The sequence below is a fragment of the Octodon degus genome, unplaced genomic scaffold (genome assembly GCF_000260255.1).
Source record: "Octodon degus isolate 3935 unplaced genomic scaffold, OctDeg1.0 scaffold00193, whole genome shotgun sequence".
Classification (NCBI taxonomy): Eukaryota; Metazoa; Chordata; class Mammalia; order Rodentia; family Octodontidae; genus Octodon; species Octodon degus.
In genome coordinates, this window is record NW_004524769.1 from 2,711,421 (window position 1) to 2,735,061 (window position 23,641).

Genomic DNA, 23,641 nt, shown 5'->3' on the forward strand with positions numbered 1-23,641 from the left:
CATGTGGTGCTGGGGGATTGAACTGCGGTCCCTGATGCTTTGCCAAGCTTGTTCTAAGTAGGTGCCTTAGACCACTGAGCCATCTCTCCAGCCCCGGAAAAAGAATATTTTAAAAAGCACAGTAAAAACAAAAGTAATGCCAATTCATTTTAAAAATTTTGTGACAATTATGCTCCCCTAAGTCTACTCAATCTGTACATGGGTTGCTGAGTGGCAACGCAACTGGGCATCCAGGGATGCCAAAACTGGGGTTGTGTGGGAGGTGGGGAGGGAAAGAAAACCCTGCCATCCGGGCCACAGCAATTTGACACCAAAATCTACTGGAAACGCTGGCTGCCTCTGCCTCGTGGCCTGTCTCACTCAGTCTCTAGGCATGGGCGAAGCCTTCTCCAAGGCCCACCCACACAGGGCCATTCCTCTGCGCCATCCAGGGAGGCTTAATGTGAGCCCCTGCACATATGCAGGGGCTGTAAGGAGAGCACTCGATGGTGTTGGTGCGAATGGGTGTGCCCCAGGCTGCGGGCCACCGTGCAACACAGGGTCACTGCAGCCACACAGAACCATGGCCTGTGCTCCACAGCACTGACGATGGATGTCTACGGGAGTGCCAGGGAACAAAAGCAATGAAACAGTACTTAATTTCTCATATGATAAATGTTTTCTCCTGAAAAGTTCACTTATAGTAGTAGCTGCATACATTTATGCAGCACAGTGTGATAATTTAGTACATGTCTACAACAGGTCGTGACCAAATCAGGAAAGCAAGTATTCCACCTTAAGCAGTCATGACTTCTTCGTGTTGGGAACCTCTGAAGTCCTTCCTTAGTTCCTCTGTAAAATATACAACACGTTCTTGAAGACTCCAGTCCCCCTGCTGCCCTGCAGCGTGCCAGAATTTATTCCCTGTACCTGACTGTATTTTGGTGTCCCTCACCTGACTTTCTCTAGCCTTGTCTCCTATCCCTTCTTAAACTCTGGTAATCACTATCCTACTCTACAAAATCAACTCCTTGTAGCTTCCACTTATGGATGAGAACACACAGTGTTTGTGTTTACACAGTCATTTTTAGGAAGATTTAATACATACTGCATTTTCTAGGAAAGCAACTTGAATAAACTGAGAAGCACTTTACCAAGAATATCTCTCCACTTTAGAAAATCAAGTCACATTTAGCAATGTCACTCGTCATATTTAGGCAGTGACTACAACACAGCTCTGTCAGTCCGCACAGGCAGATGTTGCAATCACAGTTGCACTGTTCATAAATACCACTCTCCAGCAACATGTCACTTTCACATCTAATGACCCTCACTTCTCATCAGTGCAAGTCCCTCTACATTGGTAGGTTAAATTCCGAGACCATTCTTTAACCAAAACTACTCCAGTCCCTGCAGATGGACGCCCACTTGGGGTCTTCTCTGCTTGCCACCTCCAACCGTACTACCTGTGGTCTTCTTCATGTCATATGAGTCAGCCGTAATGTTAATAAGTGTGAACTTTATGGAGCACATAGAGTGCCCCAAGCCCTATCCTAACCACTCATCTTCAGACACTGACTGAGCCTCACACAGACCAGTGAGACAGGGTCTAGCATGGAGGTGCAAATGGAGCACAGCAATAATGGACTTGCTTAGTCAGTGATGGTGCTCTAGATGGCCTGCTTATTATTTTCTTTCCTGCTAATATCCAAATAAAGTTTGCTGCAACTTTTGTAGAATTTAATTTCAGCTGTAAGACACATTGCATAGGAAATTATTTAAAGCCCATGAGGAAAAATACTCATGGCTTAAGGTGCAACTGGTTTTGTTTTATTTGGAAAAAAGAGATGATCTCTGGGAAAAATGAAAGTGAAGAAAGGAGACTAGGCAGAGAAGTTAAGATTATCTCGTGATGATAGCAGAACTGTCAGATTGGTCCTTGTAGCATAAACAAGTTTCTATTTTTAGTCAGTTTGTCTTCAGTGTCTGAATCAATAGCTATTTAACAAAGTTTTGGGCCAAGAAAGGATTATGAATTAATTAAAGAAAGTAATTACAATGTTTCCAGACAGCAGTTTACAAACATAATCTAGGGATCCCAAGTGGCCCAACACCCCTTCTATAAAACCATGCAGCGGCCACATCCTTGGGCCATCTCCTACAGATCTGCTGGATACCATCCTGCCTCAGCTCCCTTTTGAGAAGCCAAAGCCACTAGCCAACTGGGGACTCCACAGCATGACCAGGGGACCTACAAGCCTAAATATTCTAAAATGCAACCCTTTGCTGCATCCCTGACTTTATGTGGGAAACACTCATTTTCCAAAAAAAAATGGTCAACCTGGTTTTTATCTCATTTCTAGAAAAAGAACTCTCCTATCCTATCACATCTGCAGAGACATGGGTGCACCAAAAAAGACAAGGGTGGAATCTGAGATGCAATGAAATGAAGTTTGGCAAAGGGCCGCTGAGTCACTGGCCACTTCACCCTGCATCAACTAGGATCTCTGCAGTAGGCAAGAAATATTACAAAAAATTTTGTAATAGACCCATCATCTATTACAAAACTGTCTGCAATCTGACCACTGTCACTTCAAGTCCAGAGGAAGAAGTGACTCTCTTCTACTCAAGGCCAGTATGTGGAACCCATGTCCACAAATCAAGACTCTGGCAGCTACTGGACACTCTTTCTCTTGTACTTTCACTCTGGCATCTGCATGCTCACCAAAGCGAATGTCTACTTCCTATATACACACATTCTTTCACAGCATACAAAGCTGTCTTTGCCTCGCTACCATCTGTTTCTCTCTCCCATTCTCCTCTGAATGTCTGTAGGTGCTCTCACATTTGCCTTCTTCTCCTGTACCCTCCATACACCAACCTGACTCCACTGCACCTCTGCTCCTTGGTTCCCCCATCATCTCCCTCCACTCTGCCTCTGAGGTTCTGGCACACATGTCTTGGATGCTCACCCTGAGTTCACACCAACCTGCCCTTGGCAACTGCGCAGCCAGTCTCTAGCTCCCCATATATCACATGCACCCTTCTGTTCCCCTTCCTTGGAGTATCCTCCACCATGAGTTTCCTTAAGGTTGCTACCCTCAGTACAAATATTTTCCTGCAATCATTGACTAACCTCATTCCCTCATTTCAGCCTTGCTGATGATTCCATAAAATACTACTGCTACTCTGATCTTCTCTTCCACACTTCAGAATATTCCAAGAAACTGGCTTCTAGACAGGAAAACCTACATGCCTGTTACATACTGCAAATACACAAGGACAAGCTTCAGTTTACTCTCATTCTCCAAGCCTGATCTTCCCAATTCTTCTGAATCATGTAGCAATATTCTCATCTGGTTGCTTGCTAGTGCGCTCTTTCTCTCTCTCTCTCTCTCTCTCTCTCTCTCTCTCTCTCTCTCTCTCTCACACACACACACACACACACACGTATCTTAGGCTTTTCCCCTTTCTTCATCTACTACTTCATCTTAACTACTCATCCTTCAATTGCTTCCTTCTACACACTAATTACGGTTATTATAGTTCAAATATTTATATCTTTAATAGAAAATGTTAAGATTCCTCACCTATAAATACATGTAAGTACTGTATAAAAATGGAAAACTCCACCAACTCTCCTTATCTTAAAATTTTTCAAAGACTCCTCATTGCCATAAGGAAAAAAACACCATGCGTCTTGATCTACTTGCCTACTGCTGCGCTCCACCAGCCAGGTGCCTTTAGTAATAGCTCGAGCCAAGGACCGCTAAGCTTTCCCTGGGCATAAAGTAAGGAAAGGTATAAACATGCATCCACCTGCCCACACTTCTAGAAAATAAATAGCATAGGATTGATGACTACTGACAATTAAAGCAGCAGCCAGAAAGTTGAGCACATACTGTGCTAGAGAAACACTTCCACGTAAGGGTGACTCTGGGACCCTCCAAAGGCAGAGACAACATGAATCTTCGAGGATTCCGACGCATGTATCCTAGAGGCACACACCACAGAAGCACCTCATGAACAGCAACACACACCTATCTAGAGATGGAGCAGTTCATCTTGGTTTTCTTATTTTTGCACAATCTATACAGCACCATGATCATGTAAATCTGAAAACAATTTTCCTGCCTTGGTTAAAAGAGCTACCAAGAGAAAATGACCACAGAGCACTCAAGGAAACACATGTACAAGACCCTATCCTCTTTACTAATAAGTGTTATAATTCAGGAAGTATGAAAGAAAAGATATAATTAAGAAATCACATTCAAAATGCGAATGGTCTTCAATGTCACTTAATTAACACAGAACACAGAGTAGCTACTGAAAGGCAAAAGGTCAACTACTAGGATAAATATGAATCCAAGGCAATGAAACTATACTCATCAAAAGAAATCCAGCAAAATTCCAGTAATGGACCAGAGATAGTAACCTATTATTTAGTAAGTTGACATACTTTGAACAGTCTGAGCAATTTCCAAGATATGCTTTTATCTAAATAAATCTGTTGGAATTGGTAGCACTGAAAGTACTCGTTTAGTTGGATCCATATAGTAATATTTATTGTACATAAAGTAGTAGTAATGAAAATTTTGTTTCAAAAAAGTCTCTTTACAGATTTAGGTTTCTAGAAGAAATACAATAATGCAATCGGTGTGCCAACAGTGGGTGTTTTGGAACTTCAAAAAATATTAACAATAGTAAGATAAAAGTTAATCCTAAATATTTTTAGAAACACTGCAAGTGCCAAAGGTATAACTAAATTTAAACTTCTACTAGAGCTACTAACAGGGCTAGAAAGAAAATTTTCCTTCAACTCGTAGGCTAGTGGTCCTAAAGTAATACAATTAGGCCAGGAAGTCATTTACCATCCAACTTACTTTATATAACCAGCAACTTCTTTTAACCCATCTTTTCTGCCTCCAAAATTCTTAACCAGCTTGATATTCAATATTAATATTATCCAAGGTATTTTTTTCTTTCTGCCTCAATAACATATCCACCTTCAATAATTTAAACATCACCTATATGGTGCATTCAATATTCACGCTCGGTTCCTATTTCTAGACCTCTACTTCTGCCATGAACATTTCAGATGCTTGTCCGCTTCTTTAAACTCAGTCAACCTCCTGCCTATTTCTGCTCCCACTTCAGTTTCAACTCTAGGGATTCCAGGCCAAACCTGAGGGTAAGGCAAGACAGGAAAGCATCAAGGTCCCTGGACTGCCACAGGAAAAATTTCCAACAGCTGGTGCGTCTTGCATTTTCCTTCACATTCTCCACTTCTACTTTCTTCAGCAAACGTTGCTTTCACCTTCCTTTCTGCCCTATTCACACAGAAAACTCATTACTTCTCATGCTTTAGCTTTTATCTCCTCTGGGAGACTCCAGATAGAATTCTCCTCCAATTAGAATTGTCTCCTTCGTTTTGATCCAAAAGTAATCTACCTTGATAGTGCTGTGTATATTAACAGTATAGAAGTTTTTATTCCACTACAAACAGATTCCGTTTTAAATTCTCAGGACTTGACCCAGTGCATGATATAAAGATGAAATTTGGTCCTCAGGACAGCCAAACAGATACCAGCTGCATGCTCTTGGGACTCTCTGCCTCTGGAACTGTGTGCCCTATGAACTTCTATCCCTTATGAAAGGCTTAGTGTCGGGTATTTTGATTATAGATATTTATTGAATGAAACGCTTGTGCCTTTCCACATTCATATGTGGAGGCTGTACTCCCTGATGCAGCCATAGCAGGGGAAGTCTCTGTGCTTCCCCTCACCCATTGGCCAGACAAAGAATCTGCTGAGTTCTGGAGCTGACACCCGCCACTGGGCCAGAGTACAACTGTGTGTCGCCTAAGTAACCCATCCATGGTAGTTGCTACAGCAGCCTGTACTAAGACAGGATATAAATACACATCAAATTTTAAAGAGTGTTTAATACACATCAGCTGTGTCCTCTGCTTTTTGCTTCCTGAATCTGTCCAATCTGTCCACTCCACTCCAGTGCAAAACTACTGCCACTCCTTACACTAGCCAGGACAAAAGTCTCATGGTCAGCAGGCCCCGATCCATTCTCAGTAATGACAGGACCACCACACCATCTAACTAGGGGACTCAGCCTGACATATTCTCAGCACAGGCTTTCTTGCACTCCTCCACTTCGCCTAGACAGTTCCCAGCCAGAGGCCCTCACCCTACTCCGTTCTTTGGGAAAACTGTGTGGTCTCCTTTAATCCACCTCTTATCCAGACCCTCATCTCTGTGGGCACTTTCTCCTGTAAGGAGGCCCCAGAACACCACGTTCTCCTTCACATTCACTTGGATGCCTTCATAGTACACGTGTGTCTCTCCTGCTAATGGAAGCCCTTAGCAGCTAAAACCATGGCATCGTCACTCTACACTGTACGTTGGCCACGAAGAGTTTGCACATAAGGCTCAGTACAAACAGTGAAAATTGGGAAAACAATCCCATTTTCACACTGACACCCAGATGGAACAGCTAGCAGCCTTCCTCTCCTCGCTGTCCCTCCTGCTCAGCACCTACCCCCTGTGGACTCTATCCCTCATCTATGTCTACCACTCCTGCACTGAGCAATGCCTTCTCCATGCCTCACTGTGCTCAACACCGGGAAATTGAAAGAAGGCAATGGGCACAACTCGAGCTTCTGTGCCATTGTGCTGTGAAGGGGGCAGAGAAGGGAACAGAGGAGGAGGAGGGGACAGGTGTAAGCAGCAAAAGGGAATGAAGTGTGGCGAGTCAGTGACAGATGCTAAGGAAAAGGAAAACCATAACCACAACAAGGTGGGCAGGAAATGTGGGGAATGGAAGCTAGAAGCACAGAACCCAACATTCTGGGTTTTCTGACTTAATGTGTTACTGCTCTCAGCAACCAAGCCCCTAATCCACATAGTGAGATGAGAATCCAAGGTGCCTTTGCTAGACATGGACCTACTTGAAAGGAGCACCAGTCCCCATCCCAAAAAGGGTTCTCAGAAACACACAGCTACTTGGGGATTAAAGTAGGAAAACACTGGCTCAGGATGTTACTGTTATAGTAAACAGAATAACAATAAGTATTCAAAATTACTACCTCAAGTAAATCAGGAAAAATTTAACTCACTAGCAGCCAGGAGGCTGAGGCAGGAGGACCGTAAGGCCAAGTACAGACTGAGCAACTCAGCAACTCAATGAGAGCCTGTCCTGCAACAGAAAGAAAAAGGAGCTGGAACTGCAGCTGAGCACTGAGGCCCTGGACTCAATTCCAAAACAGAGAAAAGTTTAATTCAGATACATGTACTCTCAGATAGCTAAAGCTCACACTTCAGAAAGATTAGAGTTGAATAAATTTTTTCCAAAAAGCAAGACAAAATAAGAACTTATTGCAGGGGAAAGGCAGAAAAAAAGAAAAAAAAAAAGACTACACCAATTAAAGGGCACTGCACAGTGCAGAAGAGCAAGCATGCTGGGGTGGACTCCTCTTCCCCTCCCCACCCCAGGACTGACCCCAGGAACACTGAGGTATGACCCAAGCTTGCCAGCCTCTTTCTTCCCTATTCCCCCCTCCTTTTCTTCTTTAACACAGGGTCTTCCTAAATTTCATAGGTGAGCTATACATACTTGTCTGTCCACATAACTTCCCAGATTGGCCTTGAACAGTCAATCTTCCTGCCTCAGCTTCCCCAGGAGCTGGGGTTCCAGGCATGCACCACCTCAACCTAGCCATCTACCCACCTCTTCTTACAAAGGCACTAATGCCATCGCCATGATTTCATCTAATCCTAATGATCTCCCAAAGGCCCCACCTACAAACACCATTACCATATGAGCTTGAGAATTAAGTGTTCAACTCAGGAACTTTACGGGGATATATCTGAACCACAACATACGCTATCAATTGTATCTTTAAGCTGATAGTTCCCTGGGGAGTTTTAGAAAAAGCTATATGGTTTCTACTACTAACATGGTATTGCTGAAATAAATGCACCAATATGAAAACATTTCTCTCTCATCTCTCTACTCTCCCTTTTAAAAATAATTCATCTGCATTTAAAGTCCCTGTAAGAGAAGTTGGTCATGCTCATGTACGGTATGTTTACTATTTTGGTTATGCTTGGGATTTTGCATAGGGTCTCTTAAATTCTAAGTATGTGCTATACCACTGAGCCACATCCTGAAGCCCCGTTTGTCATCTTAAATTAGAGGAAAATTAAGACTTTCTACTCAAAAAATCTTGGTTCCACATATGATGATCAAAGAAGAACCCATCCTGGGATGCTAATCCATGCCCCTGGAAAAGGTCATGTACCACTGTGGAGTTCAACTGAAATGGGGGGACTAGATAAACTGCAGTTGTTTCACTATTTCTGCTACAAAGTGAGACTGGAACCAACACCCTAGAGAAGAGGCTTAGAGTAGATAAGTGCCCAAAAAAGAGCATACAGAGGACAGAAAGTCTGTTTCTTTTCTAAGTGCCCACCCTTTTTTCCTTCAAATCACCCTCTTTACAGTTTTTCTCCCATGCCATCCTGTCTTTATTTTTGATCCTCAGTTACTGAACAGCACTTGTCAGCTTATCCTACACCTCTGAGCAATTCCTCATTCTACTCTGCTATTAAAAATGCAAGGTTTCCTTGTGAGGAGAGATCAAATCTGGCAGCTCTGTGAGGTCCAACAAGCTGGCCCATGAGAGGGCCTAGGCCCTTCTGTGCCAGGCAGCAAAGGCATGGCATGCTCTATAGACTGGCATACTCTGGGCACAGGAGGTGAGCAGCTCTCTAAGACACCAGATCACACTGGCTGCAGCGGGGTCAAGAGGCCTATACAGAGCCTGAAAGCCTCACAGGCTGAGTAGTAGAGCCAGGAACTGCCTGGTGGATGAGAACCACACACTGTGTCTGACAGGAGCAGGAAGCATTCAGGTCCCACAAAGTTCAGTGACTGTCCTGGTTCCAGGAGAGCAGAAGCACAGGAGACACTTCCGATCGTTTTGTACAAAGCACTACTAAAATTGAGGCTAATGAAAAGCATAGGAAATAGTATCCAAAAGTGCTTTACACAATAAAATTGCATCCAACAGTAAAATCTTATAGAAGTTTATGTTATTATTAAAAATATTTGGGGCCGGGGAGATGGCTCAGTAGAAGAAGCGCTTCCCTGGCAAGCACAAGGGCCTGAGTTCAATCCCTGGTTCAGCCAAAAAAAAAAAAAAGGAAAGGATGGATATATATAATGCTATATATAATACATAATAAATAAAAATATCCTCTCAGCATACATTGGCCTCTAATGGAAAATTCTCCATCTTTATGAATATATTCAACATCTACAATTAATTTTTTTGCTTTCCAGAAGAAAAGATGAGTATCAAATGGATTGGACTTTAGCTTAGAATTTAATTATAAATACAAGAAAACACTATGTAATAGGGCAACAAGGATAAAATAAGTACCTATATTACTACATAATGGATACAACAACATCTCAAATATTGAAGATTAAAAAGCCAAGTACATGGTCTATAAAAAATAGATAAAAATGGACATACCTTCTAAAACAACATTTATCAAGAAAAATAAAATCTTTAAATGCATAGTACTTCTTGGTAAATGGTATTTGTCTAACAAAAAGGGAATAAACGCTAGTATAGTGAATATATAAATATATATATACATATTTCTGTATATGTGTGTATGTATATATATATATATATACATACACACACACACACACACACACACACACACACACACACACGAGTGTGAGTCACCATTAGGCTTTGTAACTTATTACAAAGTAACATTTTAAGTATGTTACTTACAGCTCAGTAGTTTATTATCCGAGAAGACAGTGGAGGAAGAGTGAAATAAAACGTTATGAAAACTCAAAAGGTCAAGGTACACTTCCTACCACTCTTCACAAAAACAATATGGACTTAGAAGAACAATGGGCAAGAGCAACGCAGTGGGCCCGGCCTTCGCAGCAGCTATGATTAGACTATTGATCAGGGACTAATGCTGGCCTAAATAGAAAGCAACCAGGATGCAGGATGACTCACAGGAACACACTCTGGGGACAGAAAACCTCCCCTGCTTCTCCTCCCTCTCCCTCACTCCCATATAGAATGAGCCCCTGCTTTCTTCGGTCTATTTCCTGAAGCAGAATGGGTCTTAATAAATTTAAAATTCAGTACATTTATCTGACTTCTAAACATGGAAGAATATCATTTTTCTCCACCATGGAGATACATTTACTTTTGATGCTATCTGGATCAATGATTTCTGTTTAATACATCTTTTTTTCAGGCCAATTTTGTGTTCACAGGAAAACTGAAAGGTATAGAGACTAACCACAAACTCTGCTTAACAAAAAAAAGATTTTGTTATGTCCATGTAAGAACTCCCCATGATAAATAACTATAATCATTATGTACTGCAAATATGTATAAATAAAATTTTTAAAAAGCAGTGTCCCCAAGAGCTCCCAGAGAACCAGGCAAGGACATCTGTGAAACTGAAGACTTGACCTGAAATCCTTTTGGTGATGAGTGCTTTAAAGGTCTGCACAAAGGTATAGCGCTAAGTGTTGAAGTTAAGCATGTCATACAACCTACATTTTTCCTATGTTCTGCTGACTCCCCTCCCTGAAGACCTGGCAACCTCTGATCTTTTCATTATCTCCATCTTTTTTATTTTTCCCATACGTCATAGGGTTGGAACCTACAACATGGCCCTTGCACTTAGTAATTTCCACTTAGCTTCCTCCGCTCCTTTCTTGGTTTCAGAGCTCTCTTCTTTTTAGCACAGAATAGTATTCCACTGTCTAGAGGTGGCACACAAGTCACTTACTGAAGAACATGGGAGCTTCCTCCAAGTTGTGGTGATGATGACCAAGGCTGCCGCGAGCACAGCAATCTGCGCAGAACTTCTGTGGTCATGCTTTCAATGCTGCTGGGAAATCCCAAGAGAGTGACTCCCGCATGCACAATGAGAGAGCATTTAATTCTGTGAGAAACTGCCCTCCTGCCTTGCAAGGTGGGTGCACTACTTTGCTCTCGCGCTCCACATGAGAGTTCCTGGTGCTCCACCCGCAGCTAGCACTTGGCGCTGTCACATGTAAGCCCACACAGGATCTCAGCGCTGTTTTCATCTGTGTACCTGCACGACACTGAACACCTGTTCATGCTTACTTGCCCTCTGGCCTCCACTCTGACAAGGTGCCTCCTAAGGTCTTTGGCCTGTTGCTTTTACACTGTGCTGCTGTTCACTGTTGACTTTTCAGAGACTCTTTTGTGTGTTTTGGTAACAATCCTGCATCTTCTGCAAATCTCTGGGGCTTCTCTTTCATTTTCTCGACAGGGCTCCTTCCACCTCCGAGTCACATAAAGAAGTCACTGCTTCACCATCCTCCTTCAGATTTTCTCCAGTATGTTAGGGTTTTATCAGTGAAGGGCTTTCGAGGACTGTATCATGCTCTTCCGTTTGCATTAAGTAGTAATATCTAAAACTCTACTTTATTTTAAAAATTGCCTATGATAGTGTGAATAGAATGCAAGTTGCATTTTTATTAAAGTCCTGTTAAAGAGACTAACACGAGAGGAATGCCTGAGTAACTCATTTATCTAAAAGGCCTCTTATTTCTTTATAAACATCAAGTAAAATTTGGAAAGATAACCAAAAACTTATTTCTGAATCAGTTTTTAAGCGTCCTACAACATGATAGGAGCAAGCATCTTAAATTAACATTAACATACTTCTCATGAGAAGAATCATGTAGCTTCAGCCTGCACCTCTACACATCTCCCCAAAACAGAAATTTTAATTTTGGACTTTGGGTAAGATAGAATTGATTAGTACATATTAGTTTAGTTTGATAAACTATAATTGTTGTAAAGTACCTTATAAAAATTATTTTTAAATAAATGAGTTCAATATTTAATTGTTGTATAAGTATTTTGTATTTACTATAGTTTATTCTCAAAAAGATTTTAATAGTACTGTGCAAAATGTTTACCACATCACTGAGCAGTATAGGTTCCCAATGAACAACAGTAAGTCTAAATAACAGAAAACAAATACGTCATGAATAAAATTTTACATATAATAAACATAAAGCTCATCATGAAATCTAACACTAATAGAATTTTTAAACATATTTTTATACATGTTATATTTACATATACATGTTTATATCAATGTATATATTCTTTTTTTTTTTTTTGCAGAATTGGGGATTGAACTCAGGCCTTTGCGCTTGCCAGTGAAGTGCTTATTCCACTGAGCCATCTCCCTGGCCCTATATATCCATTCATATGAACATTTTTATAAATATATAAAAACATATTTTAAAGATGTTTTTAAACATATATTAAAGATGTTCTTCAGAAGTACTCATAGACAGTGGCTGGGGATATAGCTCAGTAACATAAGCACCTGTCTGGCAAGGGCAAGAGCCTGAATTCAATGCCCATTACAAAAAAAAAAAAAAAAAAAAGTTTAAAAAAAGAAGTATTGCTAGACAAAGTATGCACCAATATTAAAGCTACAAAAGTAAAATTAGCACAATAACTAATTCTGCTTGACTGCTCTCATACTATTATAAAACAGTCATCAGTTTCTGAAACTACATAGTAATATGAAAAGAATATTGTTCATTTCCAGAGTTTTCTTCTAATATAGTTCATGGAACTAATATATTGTTATTCTTAACACATCCAAGAGCTCAGGTTAATGACTTCTGTGTGTGACCCTGGAGGCCAACCCTGGAGCCATGCACAAGGGAGAAGACCTGCTCCTCGATGGATCTGCACCACAGCTCAAGCCAACCACACTTATTGGAAATATTTAAATGAAATATTTTTAAGATTTATTAAAAGAATCACCTACCTGGCAAGCACAAGGTCTTGAGCTGAATCCCTGGTACCAAAAAAAGAAAAAGGTAGGCTCCAGCCAAATTCTACTTTGGAGCCAGGGAGATGGCTCAGTAGAATAAGCGCTTCCCTGGCAAGCACAAGGGCCTGAGTTCAATCCCTCATTCCAACAAAAGAAAAAAAAAAAAAGAAGAAGAAGAATCAGGAGAACTTCTTTCATCACTGTATAAGGCAGAGCCCAAAGACAGCACCACCTTCAGGTGACAACGTGGTAGCAAGAAGGCAATACATTAAATCAACTCGCAACACTAGCAGGACACCAGTGATGGGTAATACCTTCCCACTGTAAATCAGAAATCCTGCTGGTGCTAGAAATACAAAAAAGGACCAGGTGCAGTGGCCACTGCCTATAATCCCAGCTGCCTGGAGGTTGAGATAGGAGGATCGCAAGTTGGAAGTCAACCAACTTCAGTTAGCCCCTGTCGCAAAATGAGAGAGCTGAGACATAGCTCAGAGCAGAGTCCCTGCCTAACAAGGTCCCGAGTTCAACCCTCAATAACATCCAAACTGGGAAGGAAAACTTACTCCTGTTCTGTATGAGCTTCCATTCTAATGGCAACAAAGAAAAAGGCGTTTACAGTGTAAAGTAGCCCATAATTTTAAAAGGGACCAGATTCTAAGGGGAAAGAAAAGAGTAGCTAATTTTTTGTAGGCACTTGAAGAGCAAAACTTACAAACTCAGGTTTTAAAATATGAATTTTTTAAGTTGCACTCAGGCCACAAGGGAAAGCACATGCAAGAGCACAGGAGAAGAAACGGTCACAGCATGTGGAAGACTGCATGTACAGTCAACATAAAAGTCAAATGAAGAAGGAGGCAGAAACCAAATCCCTATTCCGCAACCTCAGGTTGGCAGTTTAAAGTGGGCAACAGAAAGACTCTATAACATGAAAATGTACAAACACCAAAAATCAGGGTTTAGGCTTTTTTGTTTTGTTTTGTTTTTTAATCACATCCACGTCTCATTCCCAGAGCCAAGTGTTAAACATTTACCAGCACAGTACTGAAATACCACACTGCAGAAGACATTTTAACATGAAGGCCACTCAATGTGCTATATGACGTTAAGATGGAAACATTCTTCAGATAGAAGGCAACTGGAAATACATTTTCTCTCAAGAAACCTCTATTTTAAGAAATAACAGACCAACCACACTACACCCTGCTAGAGACCATTCCATCTGAAATCATAAAAGGTCTTTCTAAGGAAAACTGTCTGTTAACTATGCTGCTACTCTTGTCCCTTAGAAGAGATCCTGACTGAAAATTTGTTGTCAAGCAAAATAAACTACTCCTTGGTTGTCAGTCTACAGTATTAAAGAGAGAAAACATAGCTGTAACATTTTCTCTTTGATGTTTACTCTGCATTAAAAATTAGAAAGATTTTCAGATGTTAAGAGATTTCTATTATACAGAGCATAATGTAGCTTTTACAAAGAAAAGTATTGGGCTGGAGGTGTAGCTCAGTGGTAGAACAGCTTCCTGACTTGCAATGAGGCCCTAGGCTCAATCCTTAGCACCACAAAAAATGAAAACAAACAAACAAACAAAAAAACCCAAAAAACTGTCACCAGAACGTAAGATAAAAACTAAGCATGGAGAAAACAGTAGTTTCCTCTGCTGCTCACAAGGGAGTGGAAGGTAAGAAGGTATATTTCCCACATAATTCAAACTAGAAAATTGTAAATATATCTAGAAAGCTAATTTAATACCAGTAGACAGTAGTAAACTAACTGTGATTTATAAGACATTCCAAAAGCAAGCATTTACTTTAAATCAGTATCTTTTAAATATTAAAGAAAAAATAAGTAACTATAAAATGACCTAGACTTCACTTAAAGCTGTATCAAGAAATTTTGCATGGGCTGGGGAGACAGCTCAGTAGAATAAGCACTTGTCTGGCAAGTGAAAGGTCCTGAGTTCCATCCCCGATAAAACACACACACACACACACACACACACACACACACACACACACACAGAGAGATAAAGACAGACAGACAGAGACAGAGACACAGAGAGAGAGACAGACAGACAGACAGACAGACAGACAGACAGAGAGACAGACAGACAGAGAGACAGAGAGACAGAGAGACAGAGAGACAGAGAGAGAGACTTTGCGAAGCTCTCCTCATGACCAGAAGTCTCATCTGTGCCTTCACCCCCAGAGGCGATGCAGAAAGCTACCATTGAGCAGGTGGCTGACACAAGTGAGCGTACGCCTCACACTGCACAAGAGAAATGATTTGGGGCAAAGGCTCAGAGCAGAGAAGCAAACGATGGCCTTGGCAGGGAGCGCCGGCCTTTCCTTTCCGAGGACTCTCACCAGTTTTTTATTAGTTGAGGATTAAGGGAATAGTGAATAAAACTGCCTGCTAGACAGCCCAAGAGGGGAGAATAACATCCTCACTATGTGCACCTCACATGCAAGCTTTCAGAAATAACAATCATAAAATTAAACTTTCTATAAAAAGTTACTGGACAACCCAACCCAGATCAGACCAATGGAAATGTCAAAATAAACCACCAGTACTTGTGTCAGAAATTTGGATGGCATGAAATGCCAGTCAGGTAGGTCAAGCTGTCAAAGCATCTAACTTTATTACATTTGGTTTTAGAAAAAGACAGACAGGCTACAAACTTACTAGGAAAATTAGTAGAGTTTCTTTTTGTTTGTTTTTATACTCTGTGGGTTAGGACAAAATAAATATTTGGTTTTGCCACCAGGATTCACTAAATTGATACTGTTTCTTTGGCTCTTGAGGTTGGAGAAGTCAAATTCAAGCCACTGATCACACTTGCCCCAACAGGCTGTAAGTGTGAATCTATACGAAATATATATTTAAAAATCCACTTATGTATAGGTTTTCATTGCTATCTTTGCACTATGAATCTTTAAAGAAAATAAAGGGATTTCATTAAATAAGTTGCATTCAACACAAAGTCCTATCCCATTTAATTATCTAGTTTGTATTTTATGTATATTTATTTTAGAGTCCCTAGAATGTGACTGCATTAAGCTATAAGCATTACACACATAAACTACCATGAGAATGCAGGAATTATTTTGTTATGCAAACATTGTCTTAGGAGAGGTAAATAATTTTATGAAGACAACCTTTTTATCACTGATGGCTTTTATATGAACAACATTGAGTTCATTTAACGTCTCTTCTCTTATGCATATAGCTTGGCAGTTACTTCATGAAAACTGCCTCATCCAACTTGAACCTTCAGAAAAAAACTTTAAAGGGTGTGTGTGTGTGTGTGTGTGTGTGTGTGTGTGTGTTTATGGGCCATATCATAGACAGATGAGACCGAAACAGTCCAGTCGTTCCAGAATCTTTGCTCCTAAATCTTTGCTATTAATCTGCATATACTCCTACATGCTGAAAAAAAGCAGCAAGACATGATGTTTAAAATGAAAATATGTGACTCAGGTAAAAGCAATAGCTTCTAAAACAAAGAATTTTATTTCTAACGTCAATACACTAAAACTACTATCAGTATTAAGAGATAAGCAAGCATTTGAAAAAATTTACCCTTAAATATATTTTTCTTGCATGAATGTACTTAATTATCAAAACTGTTCCAGCCTTTTTTGCGATATCACATCACCTAACATTTTTGGGACCTCGTAATTGATTTGAAAGCATTTCATGAAAAAGACCTTATCTAATCTTGCCAGCAACAAAGCAAGACAGGTATGACAGAGATAATTTCATATAATGATAATTTCACATATTCGGTCACAGTGCCCAAATATTTGGTCAAATATTATACTGGATATTTCTCTGAAGGTGATTTTAGAGTGAGAACAACATTTACTCTGGTGAACTCCGAGGGTAGCAGATTATCCTCCACACTGCGGGGGCCTCAGCCAATCTGTTAAAGGCTTTAATGCAACAGAAATGATGCCTACTGGAACATCAGTAGACTGGCTGCTTCTGGGCTCAACTGCAGCTTTGCTTCCCTAGGTCTTCAACCAGCAAGTCTACCCTGCAGGTGAAGGGTTCTACACTTCATGAGCCAACTCTCTGTCACGCTTCATACACATCCCCATACACACACTCTGCACAAATTAGCTCTCCTTTATCTGCACTTTCACTTTTCATGATTTCAGTCACCTTTGGTTTATTTCAGAAATGAACTATTCCAAAGTTTTCAGGGAAAAAAAAAAGGATTCTGAAGGATGGGATGAAAACCCTGTCATCGTCCCTAAATTGCCCCCTTGACCGCGTATTCACATTGTATGTGCTGCCCTTCTGGTAGGAACTCAGTGGTCATCTGATCCACTGTTGCTGTGTTGCTATTGCTCAAGTAACCCTGTGAAACTTCATCCTGGCCTAAAGCACAAGAAGCACAATGTTGGCAACTCTCAGGTATTTTTATCAAAGAACTAAACCCCTATGCACACATAAGAACTTCTGCATAAATGTTCATAATAGCCACACAGACAACAGCAACAAAGTAGAAGCAACAAAAATGCTCATCAACCAGTAAGTGGATAAACAAAGTGTGGCATGTTCATACCACAGAATGATTCAGCCATAAAAAAGAAGTCAGGCTAGGGGTCTGGCTCATTGGGAGAGCAAGCATGCACAGAGCCCTGGGACTGATCACAAGCACCACTGAAGCAAAAGGAACCAAGTACAAATACATCCTATAACATGGGCAAAGCTTGGGGAAAAAAAAAATGTAGGCCAGCCTGAGAGCTCAGCAGACTAAAGCGCTTGGACAGAGCGCAGCGGTCAGTGTTTGATCCTCGGCATACCGTGCCAGGCGTGCACTGAGACCGAATATGAGACTGGGCATGGTGGTGCACATCTGTAATCCCAGCGCTTGGGAGGCTGAAAACAGGAGGATCACTACAAGTCCAATCCATGTAGTAAGACCCTGTATCCCCTGTATTAAAAAAAAAACACTGGGGAAAAGAAGCAAACACAAAATGCCATGGTATTACATGAATCTATATAAAATGTCCAAACCAGGCAAATCCACATAAAGACAGAAAGTAGTTAAGTGGTTTCGAGGGATGAGGAAACGAACTTAATGTGGACTGAATGTTAATGGGTATAAGGTTTCCTAGTAGGGACAGAATAATATTCCTGAATTACGTACAATAGCTGTGATTGTAAAACCTCATGAATACATCTGTGACTCTGGATTGTATTCTTTAAAATGGTGACTAGAATAAGCAAAGCCATCTCAATTTAAACATGTGAACAGATAAAAAACAAAACTGCTCACCTGCCCTTCTTGTGGCGCCAAACAACGAACAACTTCATCCACCATTACTGGAACATGCAATTTAGCCGCTGCATCCGAATCTCTGTTTTGAGATGTGTGTAATTCCTGAGTTCCAGTTTGACCTGCTTGCTCTTGGGCTTTATATTCATTACACCTTCTTGCTGTAGTGTGTAATTTTCTTTGCCAGACACCTAAATTAACTATGTCAGATTCCAACCAGTATGAAAAACACTTTTTATATGGTCTACAAAAATACAGGTACCGAAGCATTCTGTAGATCAACAAATCTAGGAAAAAAGAAATTCAAAACATGGTAATTGTTGGGGGTTTTTTATTTTGTTCTGTTTTTAATAAAACAGTGCTAAGATACTTGGGAGAAAACGAATGTGCACTGACACATCACCAGTTGGGACTCTCGATCTGAGCAAGCGAAGGTGACTAACCACCTTCCATGAAATAAGGAGCCTGAGTAAATGCAGAGACATAACTTAAATATGAATGTTAGTATGGTCTAACAAGGTCTAAAACCATTAAGGCTTTGCTTTAACCAGCAAGGATAAGAAAATTGGTTATTCAGTCATTTTTTTGTGAAATACACATTTTCAAACCTTAACTCTAAAGAATGGTTTCAATGAGTTAAAATTATCTATCTAGATCTAAAGGGATGACAAATATCCTAGATTATAGTCAGATGGTCTTTTATTACTTTTTATTTATGTATTTATTATTATTGTGTGTGTGTGTGTGTGTGTGTGTGTGTGGTACCAGGGACCAAACTCAGGACCTTGCACTTGCCAGGCAAGCACTTATTTTCAGTGAGCTATCTCCCCAGCCCCCTGGCCTTTTATTTCTAGCTTTTGTTTGCTTTCCTCATAATGCAAAATTCTCATATTTGTACTAAAGATCCTTCCTGGGAAATCACTAGACATGCAAGTCTAAAAGGAAAGGAAGATGGTCAGTCTGTGAAAATCTTGTGGGTTCATTGTGGTCAGTCTCTGAGGAAACATCTTAACAGAGCCCGCATCACTTATAGACATATACACGCTCATCAGAGCACACCTTGGCTTTCCACACCAACGCTGCTGTTCATTTGCTCAGATGCTGTGGGGGTGCCAGGAACTGAAGCTGGAGTCTGCTGGTCCTGAGCACATATCTTTACCTCAACTAACTCAGCTCTGTCTGCTCCCTCTACTCAAAAATTAATTGAACAATTGATACATTTCTTGATCTTCTCCTGCTGGCTCCATTTTCTTCTACAAGTTGCAATTCTTTTAAATGCAAAGGTGAAAAGTTATTTATGAAATACTAACAGCAGATAGTCTGAAAACATTAAACATTATATCCAACTACTCTGAAGGAGTGTTTTTAATATAAGCAAAATACCTAGTGAGCACTATTCTTCTTTCCTCATGGATTATGAGTTAAGATCCATACCTTTGTATCCACAAAATCAGATGTACACTAAGTGGTTAATAACATTTTCCTGGTGGGTGGGGCATATAGATAAATTCTAGTGCTTACAACATACACACTGTTAGCAATCTTCACTGTAGGAATTTTCACCTAAGTGATCCTACCAAAAACCATGTGTTCTCTAAATTCTTCAAGAAACACATTCAAACTAAATGTCTCCATTTATTTTACTTTTGTTTTTTTCCCCAGACCTTGTGCTTGCCAGGCAGATGTTTTTGCCACTGATCTATATTCCCAGTCCATTCATTTACTTTTCATCAGAAAATACAAAGAGCAAAACAAAGCAAAACAAAGCACTTTGCACATATATACATTACATAATCACAAACAGCAAAACAAAGCACTTTGCACATATATACATTACATAAATGTAATTTGAACAAGATATTATTTGAGGATAAAAGATGCCAACTTTACTAAAGAGATAATACAATGAATTATGTGGCATCATGACATAGAAAAAAACTGGCAAAAAGAAAGTAGATTAGAAATGAGGGGTTTGTTTTATTTTCGGATCCAGGATGTTTATTGCGGGTGCCAGCTGCGCAGTGGGGCTCATGCACTGTAGGCCACAGTAGAAACGAGTTGTTAAGGGTAGGCCAGAGAGCTCAGTGGATTAAAGCGCCTGCTTAGGCAAACGCTGGGGCCCAGGGTTCCATCCCTGGTCTGCTGTGCCAGCCCTGTCCCTGGGGGGTCCTGCTGGGATAAAACTGAGACTGGGTGTGGCAGCATGTGTCTGTAATCCCTGTAATCCCAGTGCTTGGGAGGCTGAAAAACAGGAAGGATCAATAAAGTCCAATCTGTGCTGCAAGGCCCTGTCGACCTTGTACTAAATATATATATATATATATATATATATATATATATATATAAATGAGTTTTTAAATCTGGATATTAAACAAGGACAAATTAGACAAATTGTTATTTATGCCTTGGGCTTTTGGGAAAGCGCACACAAAACAAAGCTGATTACCCCATAACTTAGTAATGGCTTTCAAAATAGTGTCTAATATTTATTTAGCATTTAGTGAGTACCTACTATACTTACCACATTCTCAATTCTAATTCATTCAAATCTTACAGTCCCTTTCGAAGGTTCGTATTATTTCATTTTACCAAAAAAGGAAAATGGAGATAGTAAATAACTTGCCAAAAATTACATAAAGAGCCCTCGAGGAGTCTATTCCCAGAACCTGTAATCTCCCCATGCCATAAACAAAACTCACTAGAACGATTTTGCAAATTCATGTAATTTAATGACTTTAATTCTGTTGACTACATATGTGAATCATCTCATCATTTGCTTTTCTTTCTTTCTTTCTTTTTTTTTAAGGAAGCAGCAGCCTATGGCTTGGCCTGGCTCCACTCATAAATGATGGAATGCTGCGGTGTAGGCAAAAGAAGACACTCGATAAAGAGCTCTATATTATAGAATCTGGAGTATTATGGCAATGTACACCCTACGTGTAGATTTCAATCATCTTAAAAAACCATCAATTCCAACGCGGGCATCAGAACTACCTGAGGAAAGGCAAGCAACGCTGCAGCCACCCAAACAAACGCTATCATGCTTTTCAATGCTTTTCAGTCTTTACGTACTTTTTCAATTATGCTCAAGGTACAAGGCCTAAAGATTTTATCATGAACGAACTAGCCCCTAAGTTAGGTCAGCAAAGAGAGGGCTACGAACGACTCACCCTCCTCTCGGGTGCTTCTCTGATCACGCCTGAACGTGGGGTGCGGGGAGGCGCCTCCCCTTCCACTGAGTTAGGGCTGTCCGCGTTTCCTCTCACAGACCGAGCAGCAGGGAAGCGGGGTCCACACCGGCTGTGCGGCCGCCCGGAGGCCCCCGACCTCCAACTTCTCAAAGGTCGGTTCGCGGGGAGCCCGAGCCCCGCCGGCAGCCGGCTGTCGTAGGAAACGAGGCTCGGGCGCGCCCGCTGAGCCGCTCTTCGGGGTGCTAAGCCGGCCCGCCTACTGCGCTCCCTGGAGGGCGCCCCGGGAGCCGACGAGGCTTGCGCGGGGAGGCCAGCCCCCGACGGCAGGGAGAGTGGAGGGGTCCGCCCTGCCGCGCTGGGACCCGGCGGGGCCCGCTTCAGGCCAGGAGCCGGCGGGCGGGCGCTCCCCGCCGCACACGAGGGCTGCGGCCTCCGCCGCCTTCTGCTCACCTGAAGAGCCGGCGGCCTCGGACTCCGGCCAGAGGTGACCACTGCTGCCGGCGAACCTGAACTTTCCCGCCAGTCGTCCCAGACGCGGGGGAACCTGGCACGGACGGACAGGCCGGGCCCACGTCCGCCCGCAACTGAGGCCCGCGAGCTTTTGGTTCCGGGGCTGCGAAAGGTCCCTGTCATACAAATAGGCTGAGATTTGCAAAGGACTTGGGGGGGAGGGGGGTCACCATTCTCATGGTTAAAATCGCTTTTACTTTTACACACACACACACAGTGTGTACTTTATTTTCTGTACTTTGGTTTACTATGAAAACACATTAAATTTGAATTCTAATACCATGGCAGTTATATAGTATTCTAATTACTAACAAAAGGTGGAAAATCGTTCCTTCTTAGCTCCGGGCATTCAGAATATTTTTGTTCTTTATATCCTTCATTTAGTTACAAAATACGCCATTGTCTTATCCTGTGTTATAGCTCCTGAATGTCTTACCAAACAAGAGAAGTCAGCTGGCACATTAATGGCATTGACTATAGTGCCAAAAATCTCTCTGCTTGGGGCTAGAGAGATGGCTTAGTAGAATCAGTGCTTGGCTGGCAAGCGCAAGGGTCTGAGTTCAATCTCTGGTTCTGCAAAACAAAAACAAACAAACAAAACTGCTACACAGCCAGCATAGCCCTAAATTGAAATTTAGAGTACAGTCAGTACTTGGAAGAGGTGTGGACATAACTGCAGGACTATGCAGCCTACACAACATGGATGCCAACATAAGACAAAACTGAAACACTTCTGTTTACTTAATCCTTGATGATTAAAGCAATTTCATAAGAAAATGGAATGACAGGTACACTTTCAGACTTCAGTAAGGCATCATTTTGCTGTCACTTGACCCACAATGTATTTCCGAGATAGCTCAATTCTAAATGGGCCTCTATGTACAATTAAAAACATATTTTCCTTGAGGGATTTTATGAAATACCAATTTTCTATCACCAAAATGTAACAGCACAGCAGTCCCTCACTTATCATGGAAGATACGTTCCAGGCATGCCCACAATAAGTGGCAATCAGCGAAGTAGCGACGTTATACTTATTTTAGCATTTATATAGATTTTTTAAGGCTTTATAAACCCTTACTACACTCTTACAAAACTTTCCCACACTTTTAGAAGCACTTCCAATGTTCTTAGCCATTTTCTAAACTTGTAAATCTACATAATTTTAACACTATACCTATACTGTATGGTACTGAAAAATCCCGCGATGTAGCGAAAAATCTGCCATATATAATTCAGATTAATATTTATTGAAAACCGGTGAAACAGTGAGTCGGCAAAAGTTGAGCTGCAAAATAACGAAGGACTACTGTATGTACATCTCATGATTGTTTTGCGAATCAAGATATTAACATATGTAATGAATAAAAGCCCAAGACATCAATGGTAAAAAGCTAGTGCAGACATATGTATAATAAAATAAAGGATTCTCAACTTTAATCCATCACCACAAAACTATTGCTAGCTAATATACATATACTACAACCAGAAATAAGTGACTTTATTGGAGGCTTACCCAGTGTACGTACACATAGCATTACTTAATACAGTGCTCCTGATTTCTTTCACTAAATGTAAAATATAGGTGTTCCACATGCTTTTTTCACTCACAATTCTCTGCAATCATATATCCTATGTATATAGTGATGCTGAATTCCTAAGCTATGAAGTCCAGGAGCACAGGGAGTTAACTTCACAGCTTATTATGCTGTGTCCATAACCTACTATCAATATTTGCTGCATGAATACACGCAGTGATGTAAAGAAAAACAGATCA

At 41.0% G+C, this 23,641-nt stretch overlaps 1 protein-coding gene across 2 annotated transcripts in view; it reads right to left on the reverse strand.

The window, feature by feature from the left end:
• Mettl15 (methyltransferase like 15) overlaps nucleotides 1-21,991 on the reverse strand; it is a 232,631-nt gene extending 210,640 nt beyond the window's left edge. For both annotated transcript variants that reach the window (XM_023704232.1, XM_004644111.2), the window contains exons 1-2: nucleotides 21,805-21,991; nucleotides 18,164-18,450 (exon numbers count right to left, since the gene is read on the reverse strand). In XM_023704232.1, the coding sequence (XP_023560000.1) occupies nucleotides 18,164-18,433 (270 nt within the window). In that variant the 5' untranslated portion in view covers nucleotides 18,434-18,450; nucleotides 21,805-21,991. The remainder of the gene's footprint in view (nucleotides 1-18,163; nucleotides 18,451-21,804) is intronic.
• Nucleotides 21,992-23,641: the final 1,650 nt, after the last annotated feature.